The sequence below is a fragment of the Sphaeramia orbicularis genome, chromosome 12 (genome assembly GCF_902148855.1).
Source record: "Sphaeramia orbicularis chromosome 12, fSphaOr1.1, whole genome shotgun sequence".
Classification (NCBI taxonomy): domain Eukaryota; kingdom Metazoa; phylum Chordata; class Actinopteri; order Kurtiformes; family Apogonidae; genus Sphaeramia; species Sphaeramia orbicularis.
Genome location: NC_043968.1, coordinates 8061208 through 8074769, shown reverse-complemented (window position 1 = coordinate 8074769; position 13562 = coordinate 8061208). Strand labels below are relative to the sequence as shown.

At 36.0% G+C, this 13562-nt stretch overlaps 1 protein-coding gene across 1 annotated transcript in view; it reads right to left on the bottom strand.

Moving 5' to 3' along the window:
- Nucleotides 1-12753, bottom strand: part of slc45a2 (solute carrier family 45 member 2) — a 57461-nt gene extending 44708 nt beyond the window's left edge. The window contains exons 1-2 of the mRNA XM_030148270.1: nt 11933-12753; nt 4101-4277 (exon numbers count right to left, since the gene is read on the bottom strand). Coding sequence (XP_030004130.1) covers nt 4101-4277; nt 11933-12404 — 649 coding nt within the window. The 5' untranslated portion in view covers nt 12405-12753. The remainder of the gene's footprint in view (nt 1-4100; nt 4278-11932) is intronic.
- Nucleotides 12754-13562: the final 809 nt, after the last annotated feature.

The window sequence follows — 13562 nt, the reverse complement described above, 5'->3', positions numbered from 1 at the left end:
TGGACAAGAGTTTCACAACTTTAGACAAAAAAGAAAAGAAAACTGTCCACCACAAAGGGCATTCCATAAAAATTTAAAAAACTGCATCTGAAAAAATTGTTGCATCATGATGTTTCCAATATAGGCACTGATTTAATAAAAAACAAAAAAAGCTGGTACTGTGCTGACATTTCCTGGGTCTCAGGAGGTTAAGGATTAAAATAAAATAAATTAAATACTGGAAAATGCATGATATAGTTAAAAATGCAAAATGCAGAGGATTATATTGTAATAAATGGTGACAAAGAGAGGAAAAAATATCAACAAAAGTAAAACTGGGTCTTCATGGGTTAATTACTGTCAAACCAGCTGAACAGAAATAGATAGAAATTAATGATTTCATGACTGATCAGGTGTGAAACAGTTACTTTTTTGCTCGGTCTCCATGGGAATTACAGGATAATTTTGGCTCGTTTCGTAGCGTTGACATCCTCTCTCAAAGTGTGAGGTTTCAAACATAAGCCACTTGTTTCTGATCGGAGTCTGACACACCACAGAGGCTTATGTGTGAGCTTTTCTCAAACTTGAAATAGCACGGTTTTGGAATGGTTTTCTGGTGTATTAACCCGGCTGCACTTCCTCTCCTCAGTGTGAGAGCACGCAGTTGAATGTGAATAGAGTCAGCACTTGAAGAACAGTTTCAATTAAGCAACACAAACAGAAAAATTCCGGTTCAAGCCACTGTCAATCAAACATCCATTCACTCAAGTTCCTCATCTGCAAATGGCCTTTTTCCAAACTGTATCTTTCATAATATTTCTGGTGAGATGAACAAGTATCGTGAATAGATGTAGTTATTGGAAGATTTTGGAAGGTGGGATCTCTTCAATATCACCATAAACATAAGCAGAATTTGCTGAATTTATGCTCTATTTGGCACTTTTAAATGCTAAATTATATCTAAATTATATGTACACCCTCTTCATAGTCTGACGCTCCTGTTCTGAAAGCACAAGGAAGACGAACGCACGTGTGTGACCTTCAGTTTTCATCTGCTTTATTGTACCTCCAGGTGCAATCGCTGATTATTCAACAGGTTGGTGAGATTTCCACAGATCGTATCTGTGACATTTATACCTGTAATGATATGCATGGCCTTTGTACTTTGTGTGTCTTGATGTTTTTTGAGACAGTTTGAAACAATAATAGCTATGATTTCTACTTCATGACACAGACAAGTATCCCTCAGATTTGTCAATGGAAAAATTTTGTCTATTCTATTTATGCAATAGACAAGTGAAGGCAGCACAACTAGAGATAGCTGGTTTTACAATAATAATAATAATAAAAGTAATAATAATAATAATAATAATAATAATAATAATGGCAGCCACACTTCTGTCAGTCTGCCCCAGGGCAGCTGTGGCTGCAGATGTAGTTTACCACCACCAGTGGGAGAATGTGAGAGCGAATGAATAATGGGCCAATAATGTAAAGCGCTTTGGGTGTCTAGAAAGGCGCTATATAAATCCAATCCATAATAATAATAATAATAATAATAATAATAATAATAATGATAATAATAGTAGTATTTTGCAGTTTTCAAACCAAGTACCCAGTGCTTTATAAAGCAAACTGACAAAATACAGAATAATAAAACACAGAAATTAACCCATAAAGACCCAAACCTTGAACCAAACAGCCACTGACGACCAAAACCATCAACTTATCTAAAACGGTTTAATACCTGTTGAGCCACTAATCCTATCAATACGTGTAAATAATTGATGTAAAATACAGTTCTTCATCTTTTCATGGTCATCAGATATGACCCATATGGACGGTCAGAGGCTCCGTAGTTACCGTGGAAACAACATCATCTTCTCCAACATTGATTCCCCAGTAAAACCCATGGAGTTGGATCAATGACAGTGGATGGACACACTTGTTTTTATACCCAGCTAGCAATATCTGTGCTGAAAAAGTCAGTTTTTCATCAGTTTTCTTTGTTTTGATATAATTAACTTTGAATCTACTCTGAGTTTTTATGAACATCTACATCACAGGCGTCAAACATGTGGCCCGGGGACCAAAACTGGCCTGCCGAAGGGTCGAATCCGGCCCCTAGGATGAATTTGTGAAATGTAAAAATTACACTAAGATATTATCAGTCAAGGATGTTAAAATAATTTTAGGTCAATTCAATCTAAAGTGGGTCAGACCAGTAAAATACTATCATAATAACCTATAAATAATGAAAAAAAGCTATTTTTTTTCTTTTTGTTTTTCGTGTCAAAAAAGTAAAATTGTACAAAAATGTTTACATTTACAGACTGGCTTTTCTCAAAAAATATGAACAACCTGAAATGTCTTAAGAGAAGTATGTAGTATTTTAACAATATTCTGCCTGTTATCAAATCTTTTGTGTATTTGTAGATCCACTGTAATAATAAGTTATTAATAATAATAATAGTAATATTGTTAAAATTACACTTATTTTCAGGTTGTTCACATTTTTTCATGTTACGTCCAAGTATGGTTCATAGAAGTAAACATTTTAAATACTGAATTTTACTTTTTTCACTCAAAAACATACAGAAAACTTTGGAGTTGACATCATATCTAAGTTCTTATCCTATTATTTACATTATTTTACAGGTCCGGCCCACTTTATTTTATATTAGGCTGGATGTGGCCCCTGAACTAACATGAGTTTGACACCCCTGATCTACATGATCTGTGAATTAGATACTGGAAAATATATGATTTACACCAAAAAATGCAAAATACAGAGGACAATATTATTTATTATACCCCTCACACTGAGTTAAAAACCAAAGAGAAAAAGTATGTTTTAAGACAGGATTTAAAAATATAAACTGAGTCATCCTGCCTGATGTGCAAAGGTAGTTCATCCACAGTTTGGGGGGGCAGTGACTGTAAAAGCCCCCGTCACCTGTCAGCTTCTAACTGTGACTGATCTGAGAGAGCACAAAGGAGTGGACGACCAGAGACCAAGAGACCAATGAGGTATTTAAGAACAAACAAAAGAATTTTAAGGTCAGTTTGGAAATTTAACCAGGAGCCAGTGAATTGATACTAAAATGTTCTTTTTAAGTTGAATGGTAGATTTTTCTTCCTAAAAACCATCTGAGACATTTTGGAAGCAAAGATAACGATTTAAACCAAACTAACCAATACAATGATATTTATCCCAATATAAAACTATATTATAACATTAGTCATTATTGTTTTGTATCCCAGACCCCTGTTAGAAAAGAAACACCTGAATTCAACCTGTCCCAATACTTTTGTCCATATAGTGCAGGGGTGTCAAACTCATTTTAGTTCAGGGGCCAAATTCAGCCCAATATGATCTCAAGTGGGCCAGACCAGTGAAACAATAACAGTGGAAAAAAAGTAAAATTAAATTATGATAATGTTAACATCTATAAATTCTGAATAACATGAACAACTGGAAACGTCTTAAGAAAAACAACTGCAATTTTAACAATATTCTGCCTCGGATTATCAGTTTATCATTTACACATGTGCATTACAACTTAAATTATAATCACAAATACACAAAACATTTACTAACAGGCAGAATATTGGTAAAATTGCATTTACTTATCTTAAGACATTTCAGGTTTTTCACATTTTTTGTAAAACAAGTTTTTTAATACAAACATTTTCATGTAATTTTACTTTTTTACACTAAAACCTAGAGAAAATTTGCTGTTTTCATTATTTATATGTTTAATATGATAGTATTTTACTGGTCTGACCCACCTGAGATCTAATTAGTCTGTATGTGGAATGTGAATTAAAATTATTCTGACATCCTTGATTGTAAATATCTTCAGTGTAATTTTTGCATTTCACAAATCCATCCTATGGGCCAGATTGGATCCTTTGGCAGGCCGGATTTGGCCCCCGGACCGCATGTTTGACACCTGTGATGTAGTGTATGACTTAGACAATTATCCTATGAGGTTAATGAAATACTGGACAAATACTGAAGACACACATTGGAAAGAACAAACACACTGAGGAAGTTATCAAAGAAATAAACAAATAGTGAAGTGAATGCATCCATGAAGCACTTGGTCATTTCATACCAGTGAGCAGAGCGTGGTAGTGCAGGCCTCTTTCCTTGTCGTTATGTGAACATACGTCAAACAAATACGCCTTGATGGGTCCGTCGATGAAGTCTGCAGCAAAGTCGAACAGCACCACCCCGATCATCACCAGCACAATGGCCCATATCCTCCTCAATGACCTGTCACTGACGAGTGCTACGAGAAAAAACACCAAAAATCACCATTCAGCGATTCAAGAGCTGCATTGCATCTGTGTCGTGTTATTATGCATTTGGAAAGCATTACTGATGCGGAACTGTAAATGTCATATGCCAAATTCGTTTTAGAGGAGTCAAAATCTGATGAAAAACAAAAAAATAAAAAACAGCAGCATTTGGAAACACTTTGTTTATTTATTTTTGGTCATTTCCACAAACATTAAATATGAGGCCAATCCCGTGGCTCAGTAAGGCCCAGAAGCATGTTGGTTTTACAACACGAGACAGTGATTCAGCCAGATTTTATAGAAATACTGAAGCTGTAAACAGTGAATATGAGAGATTTTTGTCACTTTATGACCTTATAAGTTGTTTTATTGCATGTGTTTAGTTTTTAGCAAGTGCTGCTCCCAGATGGCGCCGCTGTCACATACTGAAGCAGTATCATCTGCTCAGTTTTGATCATTTTATAATATTCCTAAACCTGAAACTGGTTTCTAAGTGTTTACAAAACTTAGCACCAGAGATTTTATGCAAATTTTTCATGAGACAAAATCATGGCAGGAACACCAGAGGTGCAGCCAGTGGTAACTGTAAAATCGCACATTAACCCTTTTATGCACGAATTATGAGAACCTTAATCAAAATTTTTTTCCTGTGTTTTTATTCCTCTTTAGGCATGAAAAAAACAATGCGATTGAAAATTTTCATCTGAAAAATAAATAAATAAAATAAATAAATAAAATTTAAAAAAAATAAATAAATAAAAAAAAATTTAAAAATACATTTAAAAAATAACGGAAAAAAAAAATCTTATGAACCTATTTTTCATGAAGTTGCAAAAATGTCCACTCAGCTGGACACCACATGTTTAATTTTTGACACACAGAAACATGTATTTACTGATAAATTGTGTGAAAACTATGGGGAGGGCTTGTGATTCTGGGGGTTTATGCTCAGGAGAGATCTACATAATATTACCAATTCATGTCAGAAAAGATATGTAGTGTCTTAAAACTTTAATAAAGATATGTGTAAAAACAAAACAAAAAAAACAACGAAAAGAACAACAAAATCCATGAATATACAAGAGAACAGCTGTAAAACAGCTGTCCACTGTAATGACCAGTATGCATGAAAGGGCTAAAAGACCTCCATGGGCCAGTCAACTTTCTTTATAAAAGATGATGTAAAATATAAAGATATAAAATGATTTTTTCTCTCTATTTAACCTTCTTAATTGCTTAATTGCCATTTATTGTAATATTACCTTCCTTATTTTGCATTTTTTCAGTGAAAATCAGGTGTTTTCCTGTATTTAATTCACTGATCATGCAGATGTTCATAAAATCTCAGATTAAAGTTCAGTTTCATTATATCAAAAACAGAGAAAACTGCAGAAAAAGTGACTGTTTCAGTGAAATATGTCATTAATTGAACTTAAACCCAGTGTGTCCATCCACTGTCAGTGATCCAACTCCATGGGTTTTACTGGTGAATCAATGTTGTAGAAGATGACGGTGTTTCTATGTTCAATCCAGAGCCTCTGAACGTCCAAATGGGTCATATCTGATGACCATGTAAAGATGAAGAACTGTATTTTACACCAGTTATTTCCATGTATTGCTAGGATTAGTGGATCAACAGGTATTAAACAGTTTCGATCAGTAGAAGATTTTGTCAGTGGTGGATGTTTGGGTCTTTATGGGTTAACACGAGATAAAAACTATTAACAAAAGTATCAAAAGCTGGTTAAAGCAAAATCAGAGAAGCAAACATTTTCAACGATTCTGAATTTACTGTAATTCTATGTAACCTTGAGGTAAATATTTACCATATGCTGTATTCCTATTATTTTTTTTTTACATTTGTGATTGTACCATTTCATTTAAGGAAACCTTAAATGTTCTCCTTTTCTTTATTTTTCTCTCTTTCTTTCTTTTTTTCTATCTTTCTTGCTCTTTTTTCTCTACTAAAAGCCTGACTAAGGACTGGAGATGGAAACTAGTAATAATAGCTATAATCTGTATGGGAACCATTATTTACTACAGCTTGTTTGTAACAGGTAGAAGTCATACTATAATATTACCTCTGACAAGGAACAGTGGAGGTAATGTTTTCATCATGGGTTTGTCTGTTAGCAAGATAACACTGACATTACCTCAAACACAATTTCTGTTTTTGTAAATTTGTTAATAAGAAAACTGTGCACTTATGCTGTGGTTCTGTCACCACATTCAGATGGACAGTATAGTTACATGGACTTGTATGAATGTAAAGAAACTCAATTAATATCTGTTTGTATTTGTATGATAAGCAGCTGGATCACTGTATTTGTGGAACTTTGGAACATTTGACTCAACTTCTAATGATTGACTGTATGTTCGAAAAGTTTACATTTCGTTTTGCTTTTCTAAGATGATGTATATCGCATGTCACATGATACTGTGATTAGACACTCTATATAAAACACCTGTGTCATCCTATCTGTCCTTAGTCTGAGGAAGGGCCTCGGGAGCTCACAGGTTGTACGGACCTTTATTTTTTTTGTTAGCACGATAACCCCAAATTTTCATGAAATGTTGATACTGGCACAAGGAACAAATGATAAAATTTTGGTGGTGATGGGGGGGGGGGTGCCTTGGCGGAGGTCTGCACTCTATGAGTGCTTTTCTACTTTATTTATTTATTTCTAAACTTTATTTGATGGGGACAATGCCAACTACAAAAGCAAAATAATAGCATAACAGCATAACAACCTAGAAATAATGACAACTCCAAATTATCTTGGTTTAATACAAAAAAATTATATTATATTATAAAAATATTTACATTTGCAAACTGTCCTTTAACAGCTAGAAAAGCACTCAGAGAGCGCAGACCTCCACCAAGGCAGATCAGCCCCCCCCAATCACCACCAAAATGTAATCATTTGTTCCTTGTGCCAGTATCAACATTTCATGAAAATTTCATCTAAATCCATCCATAACTTTTTGAGTTATCTTGCACACGGACAAACACACAGACAAACCTCGATGAAAACATAACCTCCGCCGTTTCACTTGGCAGAGGTAATAAATAAAAATGTTTTATGGTAAGAGGAGGGAGACTGTTGTCATGGCAACCAGTGAGGAAGTAGATGATGATGTCCAATAACACACTAAGTTGAAATTTGGAATTTCAGAGTATTTCTATGAGTGAACTATAAAGGGTTAACAAAAACAATGGTTATGCGATCAAGTCCTAACTCCTGTGTGTATCATGTGACTAAAACAGACAGAAAAAGAAAACATGGAATGAATAAAAGCACTGTTTTTGTCAGTACAATGACATAGACATTGATGGAAGAACTGAAGTGATGTTGGTTTTTATCCAGAAAACATGTTAAATGGATAGATATCAGCTCTGAAATTAAACTACTATGAGCTATTTTTGTTGTTTTCATTATATTTGTCCAAACAAATGGACCTTTAGTTGGACCAGGCATTAAAATGAAGAAGAAACTGAAGAAAACAAGGGGTGGTCTAATCATTTTTTCTGCATCTGTATTTCTCCTCTTGTGAGACACCATCACACATTCTTTTTTCTGTCCCGTGATGGTTGTAACAATCCAAACATTATGTCACACGATCCTCTGGCATGTGCTTCAACCCTGAGAAACAGAAATGTAATAGGCTTATCCAGAGTACGTCACAAGAATGAAATACTCCACAGTTCAGCGAATAACCTTTGCAGATCCTGGGATTCTTTTTATATGAATTTAAGCAGCAATTGGATGACCTGATTTTGGGTTTTTCTCGGACTAATGGTCTACATTTGAAATAGAAACCATGCAATTTGTGTGATTGTTGCAGTGGCCCAGAGGTGCAACAGCCCAAAAAATTATCCACTATAAGAAAAAAAAAACATCATCCACCTTTTCAATTAAGGGGGCACCATTTACCTGAAAGCTCTCCTGCTTTAAAATTAAGGCCACTACAAAAACAAAAAAGCATCGGCTTAAAAGTTTTAAGGCCTTCAGCTAATGTGGCTAATGCTAACAAAGTAACTCTCCGGAAGTGGAGGTCGGTGCGCTAAAAATAAAGTTATTTTAAAAACATATAGTGGATAATTTTTTTAGGCTGTTCTCTTTTTTTCTTATAGTGGATAATTTTTTGGGCAGTTGTCATTTTTTTCTTATAGTGAATAATTTTTTTAGGCTGTTGTCTTTTTTTTCTGATAGTGGATAATGTTTTGGGCTGTTGACTTTTATTTTTTATAGTGGATAATTTTTTGGGCTGCTCTCTTTTTTTCTTATAGTGGATAATTTTTTTGGGCTGTTGTCTTTTTTTTCTTATAGTGGATAATTTTTTTGGGCTGCTGTCTTTTTTTTTATAGTGGATAATGTTTTGGGCTGCTCTCTTTTTTTCTTATAGTGGATGATTTTTTTGGGCTGTTGTCTTTTTTTTATAGTGGATAATGTTTTGGGCTGTTGCACCTCTGGGCCACCGTAGATGGTAATTGCATAGTGAATTTAAAGTTGACAACATCTGAATACAACATGTGAATTTCCTGTGACTATTTTCTGCTTCCTCCAAATGATAAGAGGATGAGAAGAATCCATGTTAAACCCTGTGATTAGAGGTTTCTCCTTGAACTACTGTGGAAAGTGCACACTTGACACAACACAGATCCCATATATTAGCTCCAACAGCAGCTGATAACATGTGGTCAGACTGCAAGGACATGGTTTTCCAACCTATCTTTCACATTAAAGGTCAGGAATGCTTTTGTCCAGTGATTGTCTCATGATGCTGCCTGGAGCCGGAACAGGCAATAAAATGTTATCAGCTGTTTTCAACGTCCAACCAAAGGTGCAGGGATTTTTTTTTTTTTCTTCCATGCTCCATCATCTTTTCATGGAAATAGCACATCCTGACACAAAGCGTGCGTTTCATTCATCACAAGTTCAAAATGTGGTGCTATGATTATTCACATTTAACCAGTTAAATAGTTGTTTTCATTACAGATTTGTCCTTATTATCCCCACTTAATCACATACAGATACAATTCAGAGCCTCGGTTTTCCACAGAGATCAGAGGAAGACAAAGCTAGAGGGCAAAGAAAAGATAAAGTCCTTGAAATCCTTGTATAAGTAACAACCTAATCCTATTTAATCACAGGCTGATAAAAGGATGATCAGATGATTTTTCTGTTCCACAGTTTCCTGTACTGTCAAACAAAACACTGTGAGCAGTAACTGATTTGATTTTAACAAATAAAAACCCAAACATCCACTGAAGACCAAAAGCATCTACTGATTTAAACTGTTTAATACCTGTCGATCCATTAATCCTATCAATACATGTAAATAATTGGTGTAAAATACAGTTTGTCGTCTTTTCATGGTCATCAGATATGACCCATTTGGACGTTCAGAGGTTCCGCAGTTACCATGGAAACACCGTCATCCTCTACAACAGTGATTCACTACTAAAACCCATGGAGTTGGATCAATGACAGTGGATGGACACACTGGGTTTATGACAGATTTAACTGAATAAGTCACTTTTTCTTCAGTCTCATCTGTTTCTGATTGAAACAGAGCTTTTATGAACATCTACATGATTTTAAATAAATTTTAAATATAGAAAAATACATGATTTTCACTGAAAAAATGCAAAATACAGAGGATAATATGGTAAATGGTGATAAATCACTTAAGAAAAGTTAAGCAGAGAGAAAATGTCATTTGGGAACTGACACAAAAGTAGCACTGGGTCTTAATGGGTTAACAGTGTTTTTCAGCCTTGGGGTCGGGACCGTATGTGGGGTCGCCTGGATATTCAAATGGGGTCGCCTGAAATTTCTAGTAATTGATAAAAAAAAAAAAAAAAAGTACTAGTAAAAAATATATGGTGAGTTGATAGAGACAATCACAACATCTGTTTATCTGTCAAATGTTCATTGTGGTCAGTTTCAGATGCTGCAGCTCTTTCATAATTCATAGTTTCAATTATTGTTTGTTCAGTATTAATTGTCCTCCTTGTAAATCACAGCTGGACTGACTGTACATATCCTGACCAATGAAAATAAAATTCTCCTTTTGTGCAGTAATCTACACCTGGATTTACTGCCTCCATCCATAATAATATACATTATATGGGCTAAATGTCCTCTAAAATTAACATTTATTTGCAACATAGTATAGCAAACTATTACATGATCAAAAACAAATTAATTTTAGCAAAAAAAAAAAAAAAACTCTCCGTTTTGAATATCTGGGGTCGCCAGAAATTTGTGATGTTAAAATGGGGGGTGGACTGGATAAGTGTTGGCTTCTTCCTACTCCCTTTCAGGCACAGCAGTTGTTCTTTTTTCTATTATTCTATATTTTATTTTTGTTTTGTATTTTGTTTTTTTCTTTTCTCCCTATGTTTTGTATTATGTTTGTGCCTGAAATAAACTAAACTAAAACTAAAATGGGGTCACAAGCCAAAAAAGGTTGGAAACCACTGGGTCAACCCAAATGTAAAGACAGGACATTCATTGTTACAGTACAGTTCCACACGTATTTCAGGAGTGAATACTACACAGATAAGAGGAAATATTAAAATAGACAAGATCAAGGTGGTGTCTTTTAATATTCCTGATATGTCAACTTTCTCACCTTTTACATTGGGATGAAAAACTACTTTCAGTCGACTTCAAAGCCTGTGTTTTACCACTTCATGTGAGCAGATTAAAAGTATCTGATGTGTGAAACTGCTGATTTAATCTCTTTCTTAGATGTCAACCAGCCTCACCTTTTTTTTTTTTTTAACTGTTTTTATCTGTCTTACTCACTTTCTATTTTTATTCTCTGACTTCCCTTTTAAATCGTATTATTGTACCCTGCCTGCAGCACTTTGAGGTTTTTCGATAAAAATGTAATGTGGACTATAATCCATGAAAAAATGTAAGGCTGTATATCATTTGATTTGATGATTTGTAATGTGATTTGCATTTTTATTGTTTTTACTGCAGTTTATTAATTCAGTTATATTGCATTTTTAATTCTTTTTTCTTTTTTTTTCTCTGTGCATTATTCAGACAGGCCTCTTCTCTGTCTGTTTTTAAATCCCCTCTTAAAACCCATTTTTTCTCCTTGGCTTTTGAAACCATGTGAGATGTTTGAAGGTACTAGCTTTATTCTACTGTTTTTATTTGGTAGTGGTTTATTGTTCTTATTTATCTACTTTATTTATTTATTAATTCTGTTTTTAATTGTATGGCTTTTTAATCTATTCTTGTATTTTTTTTTTTTTTTATTTTGGTTTTATTTATTCTTCTGTATAGCATTTTTCTTTTTTGTACAGTTTCTATGTCTTTAAATCTATTCTGTATTTTATTCTTCTATTTTGGTTTTATTTATTTTTCTGTACAGCACTTTGGTCCACTGCAGTTGTTTTAAAGTGCTTTACGAATAAAGTTGGATTGGATTCATATAGGCCTTTTTTTGGCTTCTAACCTCTCCTGCACAATGATGTTACTTGTTTGAATGTTGTTTTTTTTAGTTTTCTCTTGCTGTTTTATGATATGCAAAATAAATAAATAAATAAATAAGTGCATTACAAATAAATTTTTTTATTATTATTATTATTATTATTATTATTATTATTATTATTATTCACCTGAGATCACAGCATCCCCGTTGAGGAACATGGTCATTCCCAGCAGCATGAGCACACCCAGGGCCAGGATGTAAGGCCTCCGCCGGCCCCACGCTGACCGACAGTGATCACTGGCCGAGCCGATGATGGGCTGCAGCAGAAAACCCAGGATGGGGCTGATGAGCCACACCAGGCTGTACAGGCTCCGGGGCAGGCCCACGCTGAGCAGCACCGGCGTGACGAAAGCCGCCTCCACGGCGTAGCAGAATTCCCTTCCGAACATGACCAGGCCGTGGAGGATGAGGCGTCCCCGTGAACGCCTGGGAGGCTCCACGGCTCCAAACACAGCAGACTCTACACTGTCCATGTAGTCCTCTTTGGAGCCCGGGCAGTCTGTTGAGTACCGGTGCAAAGAGCTGCTGATGTGTTTGCCGGGCTCTGGGACCCGGCAGGGCTGAGGCCGCACAGACTGATCTTCTGATAAAAGAGTCATAGTCAAAGAAAAGAAGGGAAGGGAAGAAAAGAGGTGAAAAACAGAGGGGGGGAAGAATGAGAAGGGAGTGAGGAGGAGACTTAGGGTGGAAAAGACAAACACAGGGAATAGGCTTCTGGTTGTTTAAGCCACGTTCTGGGTAAATGGCCAAAAGCCCAGTCCTTGCACTGGTGCTCAGCTCGGGCTAATCCTGGGCTCTTACTGCATAGCTGAGCCTGAGATCCACACTGGAAGTTTGTGCATGAAGGTTTTCCCACTGGTGTGCACCAAGCAGCATGAAACTCAACGGAGACCAGAGTGAAAGGGGAGGAGAGAGGGAGAAGTGGGAGTATTTCATCCAATTACTGAGTGTTTCTTCAGCCTGACCTGGGGGCTGCCTGAAGGAGAGTGTGTCTACAGACTTCCATGCATGTGAGAGCGCTACAGTATGTGCTACGATGACATGTGTCCAACTGCTTTGTATACTCACAAATGATCTGATAGAAGAACCAGAAAAGCAGACCTCCGCCAAGTTAGATCAGCCCCCCCGATCACCACCAAAATTTAATCATTTCTTCCTTGTGCCAGTATCAACATTTCCTGAAAATTTCATTCAAATCCATCCATAACTTTTTGAGTTATCTTGCTAACATTCACACAAACAAACAAAAAACACCCCCCTCACCCCCCCACCCCTGATCACCACCAAAATGTAATCAGTTGTTCCTTGTGCCAGTATCAACATTTCCTAACAGTTTCATCCAAATCTGTCCATAAATTTTTGAGTTGGTAAATGGACTGAACTTATATAGCGCATTTTCTACACCTTCATGGTGCCCAAAGTGCTTTACAGTTCCTCACATTCACACACACACTCATACACCAGCAGGCAACTGCTGCCATGTAAGGCGCTGCCTGGTCCTACTGGGAGCAATTTAGGGTTCAGTGTCTTGCCCAAGGACACTTCAACATGTGGACAGTCGGAACCAGGATTCGAACCACCGACCCTTTGGTCATTGGACAAACTGCTCTACCAACTGAGCCACAGCTGCCCGAGTTACCTTGCCAAAAGACAAACAAACAAACCCCCCCCCCCCCGACTTCGATCCCCACCAAAATTTTATCATTTGTTCCTTTTTCCAGTATCAACATTTCTGGAAAATTTCATCCAAATCCGTC